Consider the following 22,692-nt stretch of genomic DNA (forward strand, 5'->3'; position numbering starts at 1 on the left):
CAGAGGCCTGTCTGATATGGGTAACCCTTCAGCATAGCCCTCTGAGTCATTGAAACACAGAAGCCCCTCCACCACTACAAGGTGATGTCCCTTCGGAGGGGCTTTTAGTGTTTCTATGCAAAAGCGGGACACTCGGAAGCAGTGGTTTAGACCTTTGAGATCTAAGACCGGAAGTAAGGTGTGTCTTCCTTCTTCTTTTGACAATGGCATAGATAGAGTATCTGCCTTGTCCCTGTTTGGTCTGGGGAACTGGTCTGGAGTGCCAGCAAGGAATCTACGGTGGCCTGAACCTTGCCAACCTTGGTTCCCTTTCGACAAGGAGACCGCAAGGAGCAACAGGGTGGGAGTACTCTCAAGTAGTAACTTTGTATAAAAATATCTAGAACTTGTATGATGTGATTTTGGCCCATTCCTCACAAACCTTCTGAAGATGTCCTCCCACTGGAGGAAGAGGACTAGCCTTGCATCACTGTGAAGCTTGGGGGACATTGGGCGCTCTAGCTGATTGATTGAGAGGAGGACTTCCTGGTCACACAAAAGGAGGATTGGCATGCTTGAAAGCGGGCTTTCTGACCATATTGCTGTTGACCAGTCTGGTACCGTCTGCTGTCTTGAAATCGAGCACCCCCACGAAGACTGACAACCCAGAGTCTTTTGGCTTATTCGCCGTCAGTCATTGTGGCTTAGTTTCCCTCTGTTCTTTCACCAAGTTACTGAGATTATCTCCAAATATCCACTTTTTGTGAAAGGGCAGTTTAACTGGACATGACTGATGCTGCATCCGCTGCCCAATGTTGCAACCAAAGACATACTGTGGGTTGTAACCCATAACTTGTCATAAATAGCATCCATCAAGTAGGCCAACCCCGCTTCTTCTGGGTATTATGGTGCCTGGCTTGTGTTGCCAAGTGCTGAAGCCACTTCAGGCATGTTCTTGCCACAAACAAGCTGCACACTGTTAACTTGAAAGTCCAAAGATGCCACTTCAAAGACTTGTTTCAGTGAGTCTTCTAGCTTCCCATCCTATTAGTGTTTTAGGGCAATGTGCCCTTCCCACCAGCAAGGTGGTTTTCTTAGTCACCGATATAATCAGGGAGTCCACCTTGGGAAGCTGGAATTTTATCTTTCTCCTTGAACTGATGGGTAGAGGCAAGCTATGGCTCTTCTCACTCTCTGCCCCGCATCCAGTGAGACCCATTCTGCTGTAATCAGATCTTGAATGTCTGGATGCATCCAGGAACCTTTAGAGGGACTTTTAAGCTCCCTCGTGAACGACGAAGCGGAAGTCTCTTCAATGGGAAACACTGCCAGTGCCTCAGAAATAAGAGTACTGAGCTCCTCTTTATGAAACGACTTCAGCAAGTTTGGATCATCCCCTTCCTCAGGAGAGAGCTCTTCCTCCTCTAACTGCTCCTCCAGTGATGCTTCCTCTGAATAGACCAAGGCCACATCAGATAAGGAGAGAAATGCAGAGATGGCCTCATCTGCTCACTCCTGGAGGTCTAAATGAGATCTCTTAGGAGCCAGAGGGGCCCCATCTTCTTAGCATCCACTGGGTGAGGCATTGGCTTGGCACCATGGGGCATTGCTAGAGGGGTGCATTTCCCTATCCCCCTCCCCTCCTTGCCCATACTCCCTCTTTAGATGTTATTGTCTTGGGCTCCCCTGCAGCTTTCAGGCAGTTTCATTATGTATAATTTTTTCATTCTCGATGTTTTGTTTCTTACCAAGCCTCCTTCCTGGCCCCCATTTACACCCACGCGTGCATTTATACCCACGACTCGCCTCCTAACCCCTTGTCTGAAATAGGCTCGTTTTCTAATTCTTGTATTTACGCAATGGTTCTTCATGACGCCTCCTAACATTATGACTTCTTTCAATAAATTTACCACATAAATTGCACTACTGGTCTGTTTAAGTTTTGCCTTTCCCCAGATGGATACAGGAATCCCGTTGACGTCCCTCACCGAGGAGACGACTGCTAGCAAAGAAGAGCTACCCAATAATGTATCTGATCTGAAGGCTATGTTGCAGCAAAGAATCGCTAGATTAGAAGGACAGATGCACAGACCCCAACATTACCTGGTGTGAGATACGAGACATTATTGAGCGTGAGTTTCAACAGATGCATCAATTGGTCCATGAGCGAAAGAGACAGGCTCTCCACTTACTGGAGTTGCAAGAAGCTTTGGCCTCTACCCTTCTTTCTGAATCATCTAGCTCGTAAGTCCTGCTGGCCTCCTGCAGCTGAGGGCCCAACCCTTGGTGAATGGTAATCATCGCAGGTGAAGATTCCATACCTACTGGCCATAGATTGCAACGCATTATCCGTGCCTTTTGACTATTTTTGTTCACCATATTTTTGACCCTCCATACATCAATAACTCAAACAATCAATTTATATTGTTGGTTTTTATTCTTTTTTGTACTCTTTTCTTTTGTTCCATATACTTAACCATAGGTATTAGATCATCTCATCGTAATAATTACCAATCTGTCTTGCACATTATGCAAGCCAGAAGTGGGGATATATTATGCAAATCCCAATTCCTAGTATTAAGAGGGTTGAAGTTGAAGCTCTGATCCCTACCAATCAGGAGATATAATTTCATATATACTATTGCTATTTATGTAAATTGGCTTTTCGTTATTGTACCCTTATGGTTTCCCTTTTGCTTCTGCACTTAATTAGCACTGTTTTCTCCATGTTTACATTGTCTTTCATTTCTCTTGACATCTATATATTATCTGACTCTTGATGGACTGATTATGATGATGCATGCCTAGAATAAAGACATGGAAAGATCCAAGTTTGTACACCACAAGTACGTCTTCTAGATCTATCTAGGCCCAAATGATGTTAGATCCCCCAAGGTTGTGGCAATAATCTTTACACCTTGCAAACTACTGGACCACAAGTCTTGGGTCCATGTGAAAGATATACGGGTTTACTCAGCCGCAGAACCAGATGTTACCAGCCTAACCATCTTAAGACCGGCCACTTCCTTCAGCAGGCCAGCCTGAAAACCCAGATCTCCGTCCAGATTCTTCAGCGCTTCCACCGCCTCAACCATGATCGATGAAAGAGAATTCAGAACGGATACTTAATTTGAGATTTACTGTTGCTGTTTATGGACATTATAGATTCATATTTTGTTTTATTTTCAGTTTAGCAGTAATCCTGTCTATATATTGAAAAGGTTTTATTTTTATTTTCCTATTATTTCCTTTATTGTTCTAATTGTTTTTCTAAGAGTTTCCCCGTTATTTCTGTTTATGTAATTTAAATTGAAGTTGATATTGCTCAGACACAGGGGTAACATCAAACCCTAATACTGGCTAAGATATCATAATGTAGGTGTAAACCCTGTTAGTATCAACCAGTTATGTATTTGTTTAACTTTGGTGTAGGTTTACTTAAGCTGCATGTCTTTCTGTAGGTTTGACTAAGCTCCAAGTGGGGTAGCGGATATATAAAATGCTTCCCATACTTCCAGGTCATTATGCATATGTCAAAATCCATGCATGATCTTTGTTAATATAAATATTCCTAGGATTGACCCTTTTTTGCTGTATGAGGCAACCTCATACTTGCTATCCACTTTTTAGTGCTCATGATTGGATGCTAATGATGAGTAATAGTAAGATCCAGGCACTCCGACCTGTTTAAGGATTCTGAATACCTACAACCTAAAACAGCCTGCAATCTGAGTACTAACCATATATTTGTTGAGCCACCATAACAATGCTTAATCAAAACCACTATTCCTTCCGAGGACCACTGAGATAGATACATTAGATTATCTCCCCATGTACTATGCAACAGATACAATAGAAGTCATAGCAAGACCTGAAAGTGTTTATTAGTATGATCCACCTGAAATTGCTATTACCTCAAGAGGGGTAACATCAGGATTAAGCCCAAGGGGTTGGGTAATATAGAGGGAATTCCATATGCCCAAAAATATACCACCTGAGAATGAAGTTTCCTGTCTTGCACCATACCTTCTAGCAATTTGTAAGACCAAAACTCCCCCTTTAGTTTGATAGCTTGCCACCTTCTGGAATGGATGATGACAAGCTTGACGAGCTTTGTGTCACCCCTCCTCAGAGGGGGTGACAAGTGGGGAATGTATAATTATACTACAGCAAGAGGCCCTCACTGGATGCCCACCGGAAGGGTGGAAGGCCAGATTTTAGGACTCAGGCTGTAAAAATACCAGCTAGGTTTAAAAATCTATGACTGGCTGAGCAAGGACTTGCTTTTCCTGCAAGTTAATATGTGTTCTAGCTTAAGACCTATCCACTGGAATAGTGGTGGGCCAAGCTACATAGCTTTAAACAGCTGAAAAGCACTGACTAGGCCTGATAACAAGCTGATGGCCTTATAGCAGAGAGCCTGCAAGAGCAAGGACTGTTTGGTGAGTTCTAATGAAACCTGGTGCAACTTCCAAATTGAGTGTAACACACATGATGTAGAAATTAAAGACAGAAATGATAAGAAGTTTGGTTCATAACACGGAGTCTGTCTTTAATAAGTTGGCACCCAGATCACAAGATGTTATGAAATTGATATATCCATATTTAGATATCTTCATAAGAACAAAGTGTTTACAAAAAAGGAAATTACACAATAGCTTGCAATAGCTAATGTTTGGATGTCCATATCTAGGGAAGTGTTTACAAAAAAGGAAATTGCACAATAACTTGCAATAGCTAAAACGGAAAGAAGGGCACCTGACCGGGTATGATTCAGAGAGATTGAGCAAGATTAGGAAAAAAGTCCCTTCTCATAGACTTGTATTAGGACCAGATACTATATAAGAGAAGGGCATCAGATAGATCGTTGGAGGTTCTCCCCAACGCATCTAGGACGCAGAGCTCCGGTCAGTTGAACCCAGAATTTGTCTGATGAATGTATCTGATTAAAGTCTGATTTGGTAAGAATAAAAAGACTATTTCTTTAACTACACTGTTTCTGTCCTTGCTTCAATTTATTCTCTATCTTCTATCTGTTTTGCAAACTAACACACACACACACACAAGTAAGATTTCTCACGGAACATAAATAGCCAAAGATTCATTTAGATCCAAAGAGACAGAAAGCTGTGGTCATGGGAATAAGATCTGAACTGAGCCTTCTGATGCCTCCTCAACAGCGATACCCATGGGCAGGAGTATCGCTGCAATTCAGGGAGGCGGTCCACAAGATCATAGAAGAACAGACCCTCTGTACACCTCCGTGTGGAAGGATCCCACGGGGGTCTATAGAGGGGTAGTTAAACAATTAGTTATGCTTGCTTCAATTTGTATTCCCTGGTACAAGAAATAGAACTGGGGGAAAAAGGTCTACATTTGCAGCCTTGAAAAAGAAACAAACTTGGAGCGTACCCAAGTGATCATGGAGATGGCTGAAACGCTAGAGCCCTGGGTCTGACATGGCCGGGCAGTTCTGCCAGCAGAAACTTTTGCTGCCTGCAAGAACCTGTCTGTCTGCCTCTCCTGTGATGAACCTTTTCTGACTAGGGAAATGGCCTCGAGGGGGGGGGGGGGGGGAGCCACTGCCAGCGGCATGGCTTAGGTTCCCTGTACGAAGACTTCGGGATCTATGGTCCCGATTATTTTTGGTGGGAATGGTGGCCATTTTGTCTCCCATGTATTTTTTTTCCTCTTGCTACAGAGAACTGCAGCAGGAGCATCCTCAGCTCTCATTGGGGCTCAGAAAGATGGGGGTCTCACCCTCCCCAGGTCTTGATGCAGACCTGAGCAAATCACAAATTCTATGTCAGACACCATTGAGCGAAACACAAATTCTGTGTCGAGCTGGGCAATCTTTTGGAGGAGAAAGAGTGTTTGATTCTAGACCAGCTGAAAATTGAGGAGTTTGTGAAGATTTCCGTGATTAAAAACTGGGACCATGTGATGGGTAGAACCAGATGTGGGTTCACCTGGAAGACTGGTGATTTATTGAGAAGAAAAACTTTCATCACGGACTAAACTCTGGATGAAGTTTTTTAATTTGTTACATCTAACAGGATAGGTATGGATAGGTGAGGGAAGGGTGATCAGCTGTATTTCTCTGTTGATCACCCTCCCCTCACCTATCCACACCTATCCTGTTAGAATATCAATGATATGCTTTGATGTCCCCATGCATACCTCCTACCCACCCCCATCCTCCCACCCTGTCAGACTGTCATAGTAATGCTTGAATGTTTTCACTTATATACACTGTCAGCTAGCACATTTGCTTATTTCCGATCTGACGAAGAAGGGCAACTTTCGAGAGCTAATCAAGAAATGTATTAAGTTATGTCCAATAAAAAAGGTATCATCTTATTTTCTTTTCCATGTTTTATTTTGTTTGATTTCTATTGATAACCTTAATTTGTTACAAATGTGGGGAATGAATGAATGAATGGGGATATGTTTTAGATTGGTTATGATAGTTTTGCTGTGCTTTTGTATAGAAAAGGGACTTTGGTAAGAAGAGTAAAAAAAGATTTGTTTGGAAATAAATAAATGTATAATGATAATCTAATGGTATGATTCGTGAAAGCATTTTCCTGTAATTTACATGATGGATATTACTGAGGTAACCTTGTGGTCTTGCATTATGTGGGAAGGCACTTGCTCATGCGCGGTGGAGCGTGTCTCACACTCCGCAAAGCTCTACTTTATGCTTGTCATAAGTCCCGGACTGGGCAACATGATCACTTGTGTGAATATAAAGTCGCCTGTCCTCGGAGAATACCTGCTACAGATAAGTTTCTTCTCTTTACTTGCCTGTGGCAGGTATACTTCCTGTGTCCAGCAGAATAGAAGCCCTTGCATACTCGTCTACCTCTCCAAGAAGCTGTACTGTACTCATGCTGAATAGTTAGACTGAGGTGGTCCCATGCAACAGCAGCAGGCTGGAAGTGGTGCACATGTGCAGTGAAGGAACTCCATAAGCTTCTAGCACATACTAATCTGGAGAAGCTGTCCCATATGGACTCTGTAAGTGTCACCCATACTGTTAGGACTTGTATCCTGCTGTCCAAAGGGAACATCTGCTTGCAGGAAAATAACTTGTTTCGCAATTCTTTATGCGTGTTCTGCTCTTTCCAAATTTGCTTGTGGATATTTTATAAACACCCACTAAATTAAATATGATATCCATGTGAACTAAATATAATAAACAGAACAATTTTCAGTTCTGATTAGTTTTGATCTTGCTTTTAAAACCATCAGCCTATATAATATTGAACATTTGTTTAGTACTAATAATCTCTAAAACATGAGTTGTCTCTTATTTGATACCAAGCAAAAATATATAAGTAAAAGTGAAACATAAGCCAATAATTACAGCAAACAATTAATAAAACACATTAAAATTACATAAAACCCAACATGGACAGATGTTTTGACATCTTGCATCAAGCATATGTAAGATTCTGAAAAACAGCATATAAAATATAACAAACATTTAGAAAAATATATGCCTATAGAACCATCATTTAATCTGGGAAAAATGCTTTACATATCAATCATCTTTACCATAAGTCTGTTCTTTATTTTTGCATAAGAAGTGTTTAGTTTTCTGCATTCTGTGATCTGTGAATCAGTTATATAATGTAGCCATATTCTTTATCCAACAGAAATACTTTTATCAATTTCCCAAACTTAATTATATAAAAATTAATATAAACCAGTATGTTACCCAAATTTTGTAGTGCCAAAAACAAATCTTTGCCAACAAAAATTATTTAGCATATAAAAGCAAAAGATCTAGACTATTAAAAAGGCAGAAGAAAATTAATAGTAGCCAGGGGTGATTATTCTACAGGGTCCCCTTAAGGTCCCCATATTTCTTTTTAGATTTCATTTTTGTTGCTTTGCATCTTATGTTTGTGAGACCTTGCCTCTTCCTCTTATTTGATGTACAGTTTGGTTGAAATTCCTGTGCGTATGTGTTTGTTTGTTTTTTTTTTTAATCCCAAACCAGAGTCCCTTTCTACCTCCCCTCTCTTCCCTATATATACGAGCTAAACGCCTAAGTATATGATGCAATGTCTTGTAAAGTACTTGTAGAGTAGATTTTGCAGCTATTACATTTTAATTGAATTGCACTTTTTAAAATGTTTATTGCATCTAGACTGTTTTATTTTATTAGACAAGAAGCTGAAATTGTTCTGCAAATGTTCTTATACATGATTTTGTAGGTAGGCAAGATGCTCAGATTCTGTGGGGTGCCAGTTTAGTAATTTTTTCTGAACTGCATGGTGAGAATAAATCTCTCTTCTAAAATGAAGTGCAAAGATAAGTAATAACTTTTTATGCATGATAAGAATCAAAAAATCTGAACCTGCTGGTCTTTGCTTTTCATTTTTCTTTACCTTTGTCTTTCACTCAGAATCTCCTGCCGTGTGCACACGATGTGATCAATAACTCAATAACTTTTTCATGCAGTAATTATCTCTGTGATATTATCTGAGCACTGTATTTCTTTATTACCCAAAGATGTAGGAGATATTTATATAACCACCTGATCCCTTTTTATATGAAGCTTGTTCACAACAGCAGGAGAGAGTGTTTATTTTAAATAGCCTTTTTAGAAAATTCTCTCTGGAAAGCTGGATCTTGCTGTTAACTTAAACTTAAGTGGAAAGGCTGGTGTATTTTTACAGCTTCATTAATTCCATATGTTACATTGCAGTAATTATTTTATAGAAATCCTTGGGAAGTTCAAATGAAATAATAATTCTTGGTCATAAATTAAAATTTCAAAATCTGTAAACGTAATCAGTTGGTGATTTCATTTGAAAGTGAAAGTGTGATTTTCATTGGTTTACAGTGGTTACCCTAAGAAGAGTTTGACTGTTTCAGCCTTTTCTGATATATATTTTTTTGTAAATGAATTCAATGTATTGTAGCTGTCGAACATTAAAATATTTATGTTCCATTTAATTTGTTCTTGCAGACCGAAATCTTACAAGAATCCAGAATGATGATTCCAGATTGTCAGCGCAGATTGGAAGCTGCATATAGAGACCTTACAGAGTTGTTAGTAAGTACTGTAACATGAGACAAGTCTTCAAATTTTCTTTATCTTCAGAAATTAAATATGCACTTATAAAAATGTACAGCAATTATGGATGAATTAAATCAGCTCTTCCCTCGTGTACACGTGTTACCCACACCCTTAATTTTACCTTAATTTTAAGCTCTCTTCCTTATTGACCATACTAGACCAGTCCAGATGAGTGAGTTATATTATATCCCCCTGTCAGCAAATTGAGGCAGAGACAAATAGCTTAGAGCTGACTTCATTCCTTCTGTAGGTGGCTAGTGCTTCCTCCAGCTTACTAATATTTCTCTGGCACCAGCAGTTTTAGACATGTGGCCTGGTACTGCAGCTACAAGTAGGCCACTCCCATGCGGGCTGTAGGCACAGATTCCTGATGGAGCATAGATCAGGGGACGCTATAGGCAACAGTCCTTTTGGAGCTGATTCACTTCGCCGTTGGCAACAGACCAGTGGGTGAGGAGTAGCTGAGGCCAGTCTATAGAGTGCAAGAGCGCTAAACCTGGTGGTGCCAAGACCCTGACCTTGCCTCCCCCCCCCCCCCCCCCCCCTTCCACTGGGTGCCTACTGTTGTCATTCTCCTCTACTCTTGAGAGGAGACCAGAGGTGAGTTACTTGAGTGCCAGCTGATTAGTTTTTGGAAGAATAATTTTTAAAAATTCTTTAGTGCAGGCTTTCCCAGATTGCCTACTGGTCTTCCGTGGTTCTGTGTCAGATTGGGACTCGATCAGGGGGTTTGAAGTAATCACACTTCCCTTCTTTCCCTCCACTTGTTTCCAGTATGTCTGATGGGGGGAGGGGGAGATATGTCAAAGCAGTTCAGTGTGAGCAAACCGGCATCAGCTAAGCAAGTGCAATTTCCATATCATCAAGCTGATCAATCCATAGACTGGTGGGTTGTGTCCATCTACCAGCAGGTGGAGATAGAGAGCAAACTTTTGCCTCCCTATATGTGGTCATGTGCTGCCGGAAACTCCTCAGTATGTTCTCTATCTCAGCAGGTGGTGGTCACACACAGCAGCAGCTCTGGCTAGGCCTCCAAGCCTAATCCTTAGGTTTTGTTGAGGCCTGGGGTTGAGGGCTCTTTTGAGCAAGTGCAAACCTGGTGGTGCCAGGTCCCTCCTTTTCTCCCCCCTCCCGCTGGCTCCGTTTAAAAAAAAAAAAAAAAAAAATTTTTAAACGTCTTTAAAGGCGTTTAATTCGACGTTTCTTTAAACGTTCATTGCAGCTACTCACTGGGACACCAGTTCGTTACAGCTCGGAGCGGCAAGCAGGTAATTTTACCTTTTTATAGCGGGCAGGGGGTTCCCCGATTCTTCTCCTCGTGGCAATGGCGTCTGAGGGCGAGGGCGCAAAGGGTCGCTCCCCGGATCGCTGGAGCGCTTCTAGAGGGGATGCGGGGGTTTTACAACCTGATTCGCCCTTGATGGGTGATAGTTTAGTGACCGATGAATGTCCCGGTCGTTCCTCCGGCGTGGCGGTTTTTTTCCCGCCATAAACGCCCATCCCCGCTCCTCGCCTCCGCCATCTTGGCCGGCCACGCGGCTCGGACGGCTTCTTCGGGGCCGCCCTTGAAGTTGGAGACATTAATGCCATGAACGCCCTTAATTTGGGCGACGGCACAAAAGCGGCTAAAGTTAAGCGCCGTTCTTCCCGCGCGGCTCCTTCACGGAGTTTCGCGCCGGACGCCATTTTGGATGCGCAGCATGTCTCTCCCCCGCTATTGCGAGCGCCGGTTGAGAGTGCGCCTAGGGCTGTTGCCCAGGCTGCGGAAGTGCACAGTCTGGGGGGTTTCTCCCCCGAGTTTGTTTTGCTGCTGCATCAGGCTTTCCTCATGCAAAACGCTGCCCCTGCTCCCTCTTCTGATAAAGAGGTTGAGGTTCCCAGAGGTAAACGCCCTCGGGTTGATTTCCAGGCCTTGGAGGACTTTTGTCTCCTCCGATGTAGATGAGGGCAGCGTGTCTGAGGTCTCCCAACGATCCTTTGCGGATTCCTTGGAGGAGATAGATCCCCGCTCGGATGGAGCGGATGACCCCTCTGCAGCGTGGCTTTTTAGCCCAGAGGATTTGCCCAACCTGTTGTTACAGGCCATGGACACTTTGAAGATTTCCTCTCCGGAGGACGTCTCTCCCTCAGCCCCTGTTGGCTCTGCCATTATGCTGGGGACGAAGCGCCCGCCTAGAACCTTCCACATGCATGATGCCATGCACACCTTAATTGCGGCTCAATGGGATGTCCCGGAAACGAGCCTTAAAGTGGCTAGGGCTATGTCCCGCCTCTATCCTTTGGCTGTGAGTGAACGTGAGGCCTATCTGTGGCCTACCGTGGATTCTTTAATCACTGCGGTGACTAAGAAAATGGCGTTGCCGGTGGAAGGTGGCACGGCCCTAAAGGACGCCCAAGACAGAAGATTGGAGGCGGCCTTAAGGTCATCCTTGGAGGCAGCTGCTTTAAGTTTGCAGGCCTCAGTTTGCGGCTCCTATGTGGCCAGGGCGTGCCGGACTATGGTGCAGCGGGCTTCCCCCTCGGATCATTCCTTGAGGGCTGATTGGCCGGCCCTGGAATCGGGCTTAGCCTATTTGGCAGACTTGCTGTATGATGTCTGGAGAGCCTCAGCTAAAGGCATGGCTCAGACAGTCTCTGCGCGGCGGTGGCTTTGGCTGAAACATTGGTCTGCTGACCACGCCTCTAAATCCCGCCTGGCTAGATTGCCTTTTAAAGGCAAGCTGCTCTTTGGGGTCGAGCTGGACAAAATCGTGACCGATCTCGGCACGTCTAAGGGCAAGAAATTACCAGAGGTCAGGGCTCGGGTTAGTACTCGTCCCGATACCTCCATACCGCCCGGGCAAGTCGGGTTCCTCTGCCCCCTCTTCCTTCAAGAGGAATTTCTCCCCCAAGCAGCATTCCTTTCGCAGAGACCGCCGTCCCGGAGGTGCTCCCTCCGGTCCTCCCCCAGGGTCTTGTACCCAATGACGGGGCCTTGGTCCACGCCCCAGTGCAGATTGGAGGACGGCTGTCCTCGTTTCTGGGCGAGTGGACCACTATAACTTCAGACGCGTGGGTGCTGGAAGTCATCAGAGACGGCTACAAGCTAGAGTTCTGCCAACCCTTAAGAGACGGGTTTGTACTCTCTCCCTGCAAGTCTCCGGTCAAGCTGTGGTAGTGCAGCAGACCTTGGACAACCTGATCCGCCTGGGTGCGGTCGTTCCGGTGCCAAAAAATCAGATTGGCAAGGGACGTTACTCCATTTACTTTGTGGTTCCAAAGAAAGGAGGTTCTGTCCGGCCTATCCTCGACCTCAAAGGGGTCAATCGGGCCTGGAAAGTGAGGCACTTTCGCATGGAGACTCTCCGCTCTGTTATAGCGGCAGTGAAGGCAGGAGAGTTCTTGGCTTCCTTGGACATCAAGGAAGCGTACCTGCATATTCCCATCTGGCCTCCTCTCCAACGCTTTCTGCATTTTACAGTCCTGAGACGACACTTCCAGTTCAGAGCCCTCCCTTTCGGGTTGGCTACTGCTCCGCGGACCTTTTCCAAAGTAATGGGGGTCATAGCGGCCTTCCTGCTAAAGGAAGGAGTACAAGTCCATCCTTATCTGGACGACTGGTTGATCCGAGCCCCCTCTTATGCAGAGTGCGGCAAAGCTATGGACCGGGTAGTTGCTCTTTTGAGCTCCCTGGGATGGATCATCAACTGGAAGAAGAGCCAGCTGCGCCCGACTCAGTCCCTGGTGTATCTGGGAGTTCGATTCGACACCCAAGTGGGCAGAGTGTTCCTGCCAGACAATCGGATTGTCAAGCTTCAGGCTCAGGTGGACTAGTTCCTAGTAGCCTCTCCTATTCGGGCTTGGGACTACGTGCAGCTGTTGGGCTCTATGACGGCCACGATGGAAGTAGTGCCCTGGGCCAGGGCTCATATGAGACCACTACAGCTATCTCTGCTGCTGCGCTGGACTCCGATGTCGGAGGATTATGCTGTGCGCCTTCCCGTGGACCCAGCAGTGCGCAAGGCGCTGAGCTGGTGGACGCAGACAGACAAGTTGTCTGCAGGATTGCCTCTGGTGACCCCGGAGTGGATTGTCGTCACGACAGACGCCTCTTTGATGAGCTGGGGAGCCCACTGCTTGGGAAGGACAGCGCAGGGGCTCTAGTCTCCTGCAGAGGCAAGTGGTCTATCAACCTCCTGGAACTCAGAGCCATTCGCTTGGTGTTATTGGAGTTCATCCCGGTACTCGTGTTGAAGCCTGTACGGGTCCTGTCGGACAATGCCACGGCTGTGGCCTATATCAACCGCCAGGGAGGTACCAGAGCGCCCCTCTAGCCAAGGAGGCTATGAGTCTTTGCCAGTGGGCGGAAGCGAACCTGGAGCAGCTTTCAGCGGCCCACATTGCCGGAGTCATGAATGTCAAGGCGGACTTTCTCAGTCGCCATACCTTGGAGCCCGGAGAGTGGCAACTATCTGCTCAGGCGTTCTTGGACATCACGAAGCGCTGGGGCCAGCCGAGCCTAGATCTGATGGCGTCATCGGCCAATGGCCAAGTGCCGCGCTTTTTCAGCAGAGGACGGGACCCTCGATCCCTGGGAGTAGATGCTCTTCTCCAACAGTGGCCGACACAAGAGCTCCTCTATGTGTTCCCGCCCTGGCCCATGTTGGGCAGGGTGCTAGACCGGGTGGCAAAGCATCCCGGCAGGGTAATCCTGGTGGATCCGGATTGGCCCAGACGTCCCTGGTATGCGGACTTGTTCAGGCTCTCAGTCGACGATCCTCTGCGGCTGTCAGTGGAGCAGGGCCTGTTACATCAGGGTCCCGTGGTGATGGAGGATCCCTCTCCCTTTGGTCTTACGGCCTGGCTATTGAGCGGCAGCGTCTGAGGAAGAAGGGCTTCTCAGACAAGGTCATCGCCACTATGCTGAGAGCGAGGAAGCGCTCTACTTCTACTGCTGACGCCAGGGTTTGGCGTATCTTTGCAGCATGGTGTGAAGCAGGCTCACTTTCTCCCTTCACTGCTCCAATTTCTTCAGTGTTGGCGTTCCTGCAAGAAGGTCTGGAGAAAGGCCTGTCGCTCAGTTCCCTTAAAGTCCAGGTAGCGGCTCTGGCTTGCTTCAGGGGCCGCCTGAAGGGTGCTTCCCTGGCTTCGCAGCCAGATGTGGTGCGCTTTCTCAAGGGAGTTAATCACCTGCGCCCTCCTCTGCACTCAGTGGTGCCTGCGTGGAATCTCAACCTGGTGCTAAGAGCATTGCAGAAGCCGCCTTTGGAACCCTTGTCGAGGGCATCTCTGAAAGACCTGACGTTGAAAGCAGTCTTTTTGGTGGCTATCACTTCAGACAGAAGAGTTTCCGAGCTCCAGGCGCTCTCATGTCGAGAGCCTTTTCTGCAGTGCACTGAGGCAGGAGTGACTATTCGCACAGTGCCTTCCTTCCTGCCCAAGATTGGTTCTCGCTTCCATGTGAATCAGCAGCTCTGTCTCCCTTCCTTTCGTAGGGAGGACTACCCAGAGGAGTACTCCGCTCTTGAATATCTGGATGTGAGACGAGTCATCATCAGATACTTGGAAGTGACCAATGATTTCCGGAAATCGGATCATCTGTTTGTCCTGTTTGCAGGTCCTCGTAAGGGTCTGCAGGCTGCTAAGCCTACAGTGGCAAGATGGGTCCAGGAAGCCATTGCAGCGGCTTATGTGGCCGCGGGGAAGGTGCCGCCTATCCAGCTGAAGGCTCACTCCACGAGAGCTCAGGCAGCCTCGATGGCAGAGGCCGGATCCGTCTCCTTGGAAGAGATATGCAAGGCGGCAACGTGGGCTTCGGCTCATACATTCTCCAAGCATTACCGTTTGACTGTGGCTGCACGGGCGGAGGCCCGGTTTGGAGCTTCAGTGTTGAGGTCAGGGATTTCTATGTCCCGCCCTGGGTGAGTACTGCTTCGGTACATCCCACCAGTCTATGGATTGATCAGCTTGATGATATGGAAGGTAAAATTATGTATAATCATACCTGATAATTTTCTTTCCATTAATCATAGCTGATCAATCCATAGCCCCTCCCAGATATCTGTACTGTTTATATTCTGGTTGAATTTTAGGTTCAAGTTTAGCCTTCAGTTACTTCAGGAGGACTTCGTGTTCAAGTTCTTCTTTCACTTGGATTCTTCAAGAGTTGAGACGACTTTGTGTTACAGTGAGCTGCTGCATTCCTCTCCCCTCCGTTTTACGGGGCTGGATTGAGACATAAATTCTGCCGGCACTCCCTCCCGCTTCGTGCGGCTGTAGGGCAGCTTTGTACCCCTCCCGCTTCGGCGGTGTTAGGGTCAGTCAGCTCCTCCCGCGGTTGCAGGATAAGCCAGATCCCCCCGCATCGGCGGGTGTGGTGTCCCTCCCCCGCTCCGCGGGGATGAGCTGGACGGATTCCCCTCCCCCACTTGTGTGGGGATGAGCTGGGTTAATTCCCCTCCCCCGTTTCGGCGGTGGTGAGCTGGGCAGAGTGTCCCTTCGTGGGTGTAATTCTCTAAGTGCTGAGTCCTGCGGATGGAGCTTTGATATCGACATACTGAGGAGTTTCCGGCAGCACATGACCACATATAGGGAGGCAAAAGTTTGCTCTCTATCTCCACCTGCTGGTAGATGGACACAACCCACCAGTCTATGGATTGATCAGCTATGATTAATGGAAAGAAAATTATCAGGTATGATTATACATAATTTTACCTTGCTCTCCCTCCACTTGCTTCCAGTATGTCTGGGGGGAAAAAGAGAGGTGAAACATTGCAAGTAAGTCATGACAGTTCAGCGTGTAGGCCAGTGCATTTGGCCTGCCTTGGGAGCAAGCAACCACAGGGTGTCAGGTGGGCGGGTGCAATTTGTGGAGGTTTAGCACCCAGGTTAAAAGTGAAGTGCATGCAAGCCAGGAATCCTGTGGTACATGTGGGAAACATTCAGCAGTAGCATGTCTTCGAATTTAGCGCAGAATCTAAATATGCCAAGGACTCTGGGCTCTCCGGTGTACAGTTTGATTCAGGAGAGCACGGGAGCTAGCAATTTATCGGGGCCAATTGGAACAGCATCTGTATGATCACATGTGGAGGGGAGCTGCCATTTTACAACCTTGAGGCAAGACGGAGCATTCAGCTGCATCAGGTTCTTTGTTTTCTCTTGAGTTTATATTGCTCTTACAGCAGTCATTTACTGAAGCAGGGACGGTCAGAATTGCTGCAAGGTGCTTTGGTTTCTTACCCCACTGCCCCTCCAACTCCTAAGTGATCTCATTTAGCCTCATCTGTCCACTCCTGGAAGTCTATCTCTGCTTTTTCCTCCTTATCTGATGTGGCCTTAGTCTATTCAGAGGAGCCATCATTCAAGAAGCCAATAGAGGAGGGAGATGACATGAAAGTACTGAGGTTGTTTCATGAAGAAGAGCTCCATACTCTATTTCTGAGCCATTGGTGGTGCTTTCCATTGAGGTGCTTTCTGCATCAGCGTCAGGAGTTCATCTTTGTCAATCATGAGTGGACTTAGAGGTCCTTCTAAGACCTTGATGCATCCAAACATTCAAGAGCTAATTACACCAGAATGAGTCTCACTGGGTGCAGGGCTGACTGTGGGAAGATCCATGGCTCGACTCTAGCTGTTCCAGAGCAGAAAGAGAAATTGCAGCTTCCCAGGGTATACTAAGAAGACCACCTTGGCCTTGGAAGGGGGGCATTGCCCTAAAAGACCTACAGCCTTTGAAGTGGCCTCTTTGGGCTTTCAAGCGACAGTGTGGAGGTCGTTCATGGCTAGAGCATGCCTGAAGTGGCATCAGCAGTCTGCAGCACAAGACAGGCGCCATAACGCTCAACTGGAAGCAGGATTGACCTACTTGGTGGATGCTATTGATGACATGTTACAGGTTACACCCCGAAGTATGGCTTTGGCTGTTACGGCATGTCAGCAATTCTGGTTGCGCTATTGGGCAGTGGTTGCAGCATCAAAGTCGCATCTAGTTAAACTGCCATTTTTTGGACAAGTGGCTGTTTGGAGAAAATCTCAGTAACTGGGGAAAATTAAGTCACAGCAGTTACCGGAGGATAAGCCAGAAACCTCTGGTCTTCTGTTTCAGGGGACTCTTGATTTGAGACAGTAGGCGGTACCGGCCTTGTCATTGGCAATATGGTCAGAAGTCCTGCTTTGACACGCCAGTCTTCCTTTCGTGCAGACATGAAGTCTTCCTCTCAGAGTGCCCAATACTTCCTGGGCTTTGCAATGATGCATGCCTGGTCCACTCTTTTCCTCCAGTGGGAGGATGTCTTCATGAGTTTTGGGAAGTGTGGGCCCAAATCACGTCAGACCAGTGGTTTTTGGATATTGTTACAGCTTTCAAGTTGGAGTTCTCCTGCCCAGTTGCTCCTCCTCTTGAAGTCTTCTTGATGAAAGGGAACCAAGATAGTTGAGGTTCAGGCTAGCATAGATTCCTTGCTGGCGCTCTGGGCCATTGTTACAGTTCCCTGGGCTGAACACAGGGACAAGGCAGATACTCGTCTGCTTCATTGCCTTAAAGAAGGAAGGCACCTTTCGTCCAGTCTTAAATCTCAAAGTTCTAGACCGCTGCCTCTGAGTGTCCCGCTTTCATATGGAAACACTAAGAGCAGTCATAGCCTTAGTTTAAGCAGGAGAATTTCTCACTGCCCTTGATCTCAGAGTCATACTTGCATATACCCATATGGGCCACTGCATTAGAGGTTTTTACATTTTGCGGTGCTGGGCCATCACTTCCCGTTCAGGGCTTTGCCCTTCGATCTCGCCTCGGCACCAAGAATGTTTGCCAGTGTTATGGTGGTGATGAACTTTCTCAGCAGGCAGTCCTTGAACCCAGGAGAATGGGAACTATTTAGCTGTTGAAAAGAACCAGGCTTGATGGGGATTGATGCTGTACTGCATACCTGGCCGGAGTCACATGTACTGTGTGTCTTCCCTCCTTAGCCTATGCAGCAAACTGAAATTCAGGATTTACCAGTTTTATGGGATGAAGTTTATAGTCAGGTTTTAGATGACATAGCCCCTATTCAAGTTAAGAGGGGCTCAGGTGAAAAGAAGTCTAGTTGGTTTGATGAAGGGCTACTGGCACTCAAGAGTGTCAGAAAGTAGAGAGACAGTGGTGTAAATATCCTACTGTGTCACATAAATTAGCATGGAGAAAGGTTATAAATGAATATAAATACCAGATGAAACAAACTAAACTGAGATATTATTCAGTTTATTTCTGTAAGGATCGGTTGGACTTAAAGAAACTTTATTCCTTGGTTAATGACTGATATGAGAGAGATATTGGCATCTAATGAAGTGATTCCATCTGCGGATTCACTTGCCTTGTTCTTTAGGTCTAAGATAGAGAATGCTAGAAGAGAAATTCTCTCTCAAATACAACATCCATTAGGTTATTCAAGAATTGAATGATGAGTCTGAGGTGGTTCATGCAGGTAGAAATTGGGATAAGTTTCTCATCCTCCTATCTCTTTAGTTAGAAAATGTATATGCCGTTATTCTAGGTCCCACTGCTCATTGGATGTCTGCCCAGCATATCTGCTACAAAATGCTCCCTTTGAAATTTTGATATTCTTGTATCAGGGAATAATCAAATTTGTTAGACGTGGACAGATTTCCAGAGGCAAGGGGACAGATAATATTGACTCCCATTCCAAAAGAATCCAACATTATAATTGGGTGTTGTATCTATGGTTGCATCCATACCCTTGCTGGTTAAACTTGAGTAGGGTGTGGTTGTGCAACAATTGACTAACTACCGTAACCAGCATGATATCTTGCATGATTCTTGGGTCAGGCTTTAGAAGTGGTTATAGTACTGAGGCAGCATTGGAGACATTGTCAGTGGAAGTTAGACAGGAAGTTAGTCTGTGTGGTAAAGTTCTATTAATGCAAACTGATAAGTCTAGTGCTTTCGATGTGGTGCACCATGAGATTTTGCTGGTCATTCTGGACCATTATGGGATAAGTGGCTCAGTTTTGAAATGGTTTATAGGGTTTTTGATGTATAGAAACTATAGGAGTTCCTCAAGGGTCCCCTATATAACCAGTTTTGTTCAATTTGATGATGGCTCCTTTAGGTCGAAGGCTTTCTAGACATTATTTCCGATTGTTAATTTATGCAGATGATATCACAATGTTAACTTTTTAAGTTAAAACTGAACAAGGAGAAAACTACGTTTTTAGCTCTCCTTTTAACTTTATTAATGAGGAAGCTTTAAATGTTGATGGAATAACATTTCCTCTGGATTCTAAATTGAGAATATTAGGTGTAGATTTTGATAAATACCTTATATTTGAACATCAGGCTCAGGAGATAGCGGGTAGAGTCTTTAAGGTACTTTGGAAGTTGAGGTGAATAAGCTCTAACTTTTCTCTGGAAATGTTTAGACTGATTGCCCAGATCTTGGTACTGTCCCAGTTTGGTTATTGTAATCTAGTCTACATGGGCTGTAGAGATAAGGTAATTAAGAAAATTCAAACTTTGTTGAACACAATAGCTCGCTTGATCTACAAGGTACCAAAGTTTGGGAGTGTCACTCCATTACTGGTACATTTACATTGGCTGCCTATGCAGGCACTTGTAGTGTTTAAACTATATTTCTTGGTTTTTGTTTGCTCCCCCCTCCCCCCATTATATGGCCTCTCTTATTCATCTGTTTGTCAGGCATTCCAGTTTTAACTCTAGGGATTTTTTTTATTGCTTCATTTCCCTAATCCCGAGAGAATTAAATATGAGCTATCATGCTAGCATTTTTGCATATCAAGCTGCTACTCACTGGAACAGTCTTATCTTTAATATTAGGGGTCAGGCTAATTATGCCAAATTTAGGACATTGTTAAAATCTTTTTTGCTTAAAAATATTTGTTAGCAATTGGTGTGCACTGTTCTTGGCAACTGTTTTTTTTTTTTTTTTTTTTAATTGTGTCTTAATATGAGGTGATCTCAGTGTTGTAGTTTATTCCTGGGAATGCCTGGTCTCTTTTACTATTTAAACCACACTGAACTCCTCCTGAGGCATGTGTGGGGGTATAAGTGTCCTGTAATGTAACGTAATGGTAGGCTACGTGTTGAAAAGAATCGCATTGCACCAAGGTCGAATAATTCTCATAGTCCCAGATTGGCTGTGGAGGCCGTGGTACTTGGGACCTGATTCATCTGCTGGACAGGGATTCTTTCCATCTTCTGCAGGTACTGTTCATGGTCTACTGAAGCAAGGTCCAGTACTCATGGAGGATCCGTGCCCCTTTGGTCTTACAACGTGACTATTGAAAAGGCTCGGTTGAGATGAAAAGGCTATTCTGATTCGGTCATTGCTACCTTGCTTCAGGCTCAGAAGCGCTCTACATCCATGGCTTATGCGAGGGTGTGGATGACATTCAAGGGCTGGTGTTCTGAGCACATACCTTCTCCCTTCTCTGCTCAGATTGTGCACTTCCTAGCATTTCTCCAGGCAGGCCTTCAGAAAGGATTGGCATTGGGTTCTCTAAAAGTTCAGCTTGCGGCTTTGGCCTCTTTCAGGGGCTGACTACAGAAGACATCTCTTGCGATTTACCCGGATATTGTTTGGTTCTTGTAGGGAGCAGGCCGCTTGTGGCCTCCCTGTCTTACACTGTGTCCAGAGTGGAACCTTAATTTTGTCCTTTGGGTGTCTGAACTCTGACATATGGGTCTGAGCTCAAGGTACATTGTTTTGAAGTCTAGGACCTACATGGGGAACATGGAAATGGGAGATTTAGGCACTGGGAGTGAGGTATTGTGCCCCTGATGTTCAAGGCACAGCACCATGCTTTTTCTTAGGTGAAGAGATGGCTTCCCTTTGCACCAGAAACTGAAGAGATGGCTTCCCTATCCTCCAGAAACTAGGAAGGACTAATCTTCAGCACAGGAATTTCGCATTAGCAGAATCCTGGTTACAGCTGAACTCTGTGGTGCTGACTGAGTCCTAAATGGCCAACATACAGAAACACAGTAAATGACAGCAGATAAAGGCCCACACCCCCAACAGAATTGGGGTTCACAGGATGAGTGTGTATGAGGTGTATGGAGTATGGGTGCAGGGAGTGGGGCTGTAAAAAAGGTGGATGGATTATGGGTGCAGGGAGAGGGGCAGGAAAAAGGTGGATGGCATGTAAGTGCAGGGAGGGGGGTTTGAAAAATGTGGATGGTATATGTATGCAGAGAAGGGGCTGAAAAAGTAGATGGCTGTGTGTGCAGGGAGGGAGTGCTAGAAAAAAGATAGATGGAGTGTGGGGAGCCTGGAAAAAAGGTGGATGGAGTATAGATGCAGGGAGGAGGACTGGAAATAAAATATGGATGTATGTGTGTGCAGGGGGGGGTGGTTGGCAAAAAAAAAATAGATGGAATGTCGGGGGCTTGAAAAGGTGTATGGGTTCAGGGAGGGGGCTGAAAATTGCATAAAACCTTCCTTTCAATTTTGAGCGGGGAGATGAAAAGAAAATTAAGACTGTTGAGGGGATGGGGATGGAGGGCAAGGGGATGGAGTTACAAAGTCTGCTTGATTATGAGGATGAGGTGGGGACAGGAAAAAATTTTGGTTAAGGCGAGGGAATGGGGATGAATCTTTGTCCACATGTCACTCTAGTTCACACTCATGCCCCCAGCAGCAGCGAATCCAGAAGCCCTAGCCAACTCCCCAGTGAAACCAGGGGACAAGCTTTTGATTGGCTCTAAGATTATAGCCATCATAAAAGTGACCATCCTAGACAGCTTATCAGTCAGTCGGAGGCTGACTTTTTCCAAGAGGGGTAGGCGACGGTGTCATGATTCAGCGCTCAACACCAGGATATGCTTCAGAGGAACTCTACTCCCTTCTACCTGCCCATGCGGTAGAACCCATATCGCCAGGGGAAGAGATTTTATTCAAGTACTTCCTTCCCCCCCCCCCCCCCCCCCCCCCTTAAAAGGGGGGAATTTAGTCCCATCCTAGACCTAAAGGCCTAAACAAATATCTGGTCAAAGAAAAGTTCAGGATGGTTTCCTTGGGCACCCTACTTCTCATGATTCAGGCAGATGAATTGGCTATGCTGTCTGGTGTAAAAGGACGCTTATACCCACATACAGATATGCTCCTGTCACAAGCAGTGTCTCAGATTTCAGGTAGGGAAACACCTTACTAGTACCATGTTCTGCCTTTTGGCCTCACATGTGATCCCAGAATTTCACAAACTGTCTTGCAGTAGTCACAGTGTCACTACGCAGGCTGGGAGTACATGTTGTACTAGGCTGCGCATTTGGTTTGCTATTCTCTAAACATGTTACAAAATATTACAGGCAAAAAATTCATCAGGAATTAGAGAGAAAAGTCTTTAATTACTCACCCACCAGCACAGCATCAGATATCAGTTTTAAAGTTATAACAGACTTACAAAATTCAACATCAATAGCTCTGGTAAGTATAAGTAATTAGACTAATTAAAGAAGAGAAAAAGGAGGAAGAAAAGTTTGTTCCTCATACAAAGGTCACAGAACAGAGAGAAAGAAAGAATTAGTTTCTACGAAGGGGGGAGAGCACCCCCTTCGGGAAAAACAATAGGCCATTGGACAGATCTGAAACTCTTTCCAAGCATGCCTAGTGTTTCAGAGTTTCTCT

At 45.6% G+C, this 22,692-nt stretch overlaps 1 protein-coding gene across 1 annotated transcript in view; it reads left to right on the forward strand.

Moving 5' to 3' along the window:
- Nucleotides 1-22,692, forward strand: part of TBCA (tubulin folding cofactor A) — an 85,673-nt gene that overhangs the window by 45,657 nt on the left and 17,324 nt on the right. The window contains exon 3 of the mRNA XM_030193247.1: nt 8,963-9,049. Coding sequence (XP_030049107.1) covers nt 8,963-9,049 — 87 coding nt within the window. The remainder of the gene's footprint in view (nt 1-8,962; nt 9,050-22,692) is intronic.

This window comes from Microcaecilia unicolor, chromosome 2 (genome assembly GCF_901765095.1).
Source record: "Microcaecilia unicolor chromosome 2, aMicUni1.1, whole genome shotgun sequence".
Lineage (NCBI taxonomy): Eukaryota > Metazoa > Chordata > Amphibia > Gymnophiona > Siphonopidae > Microcaecilia > Microcaecilia unicolor.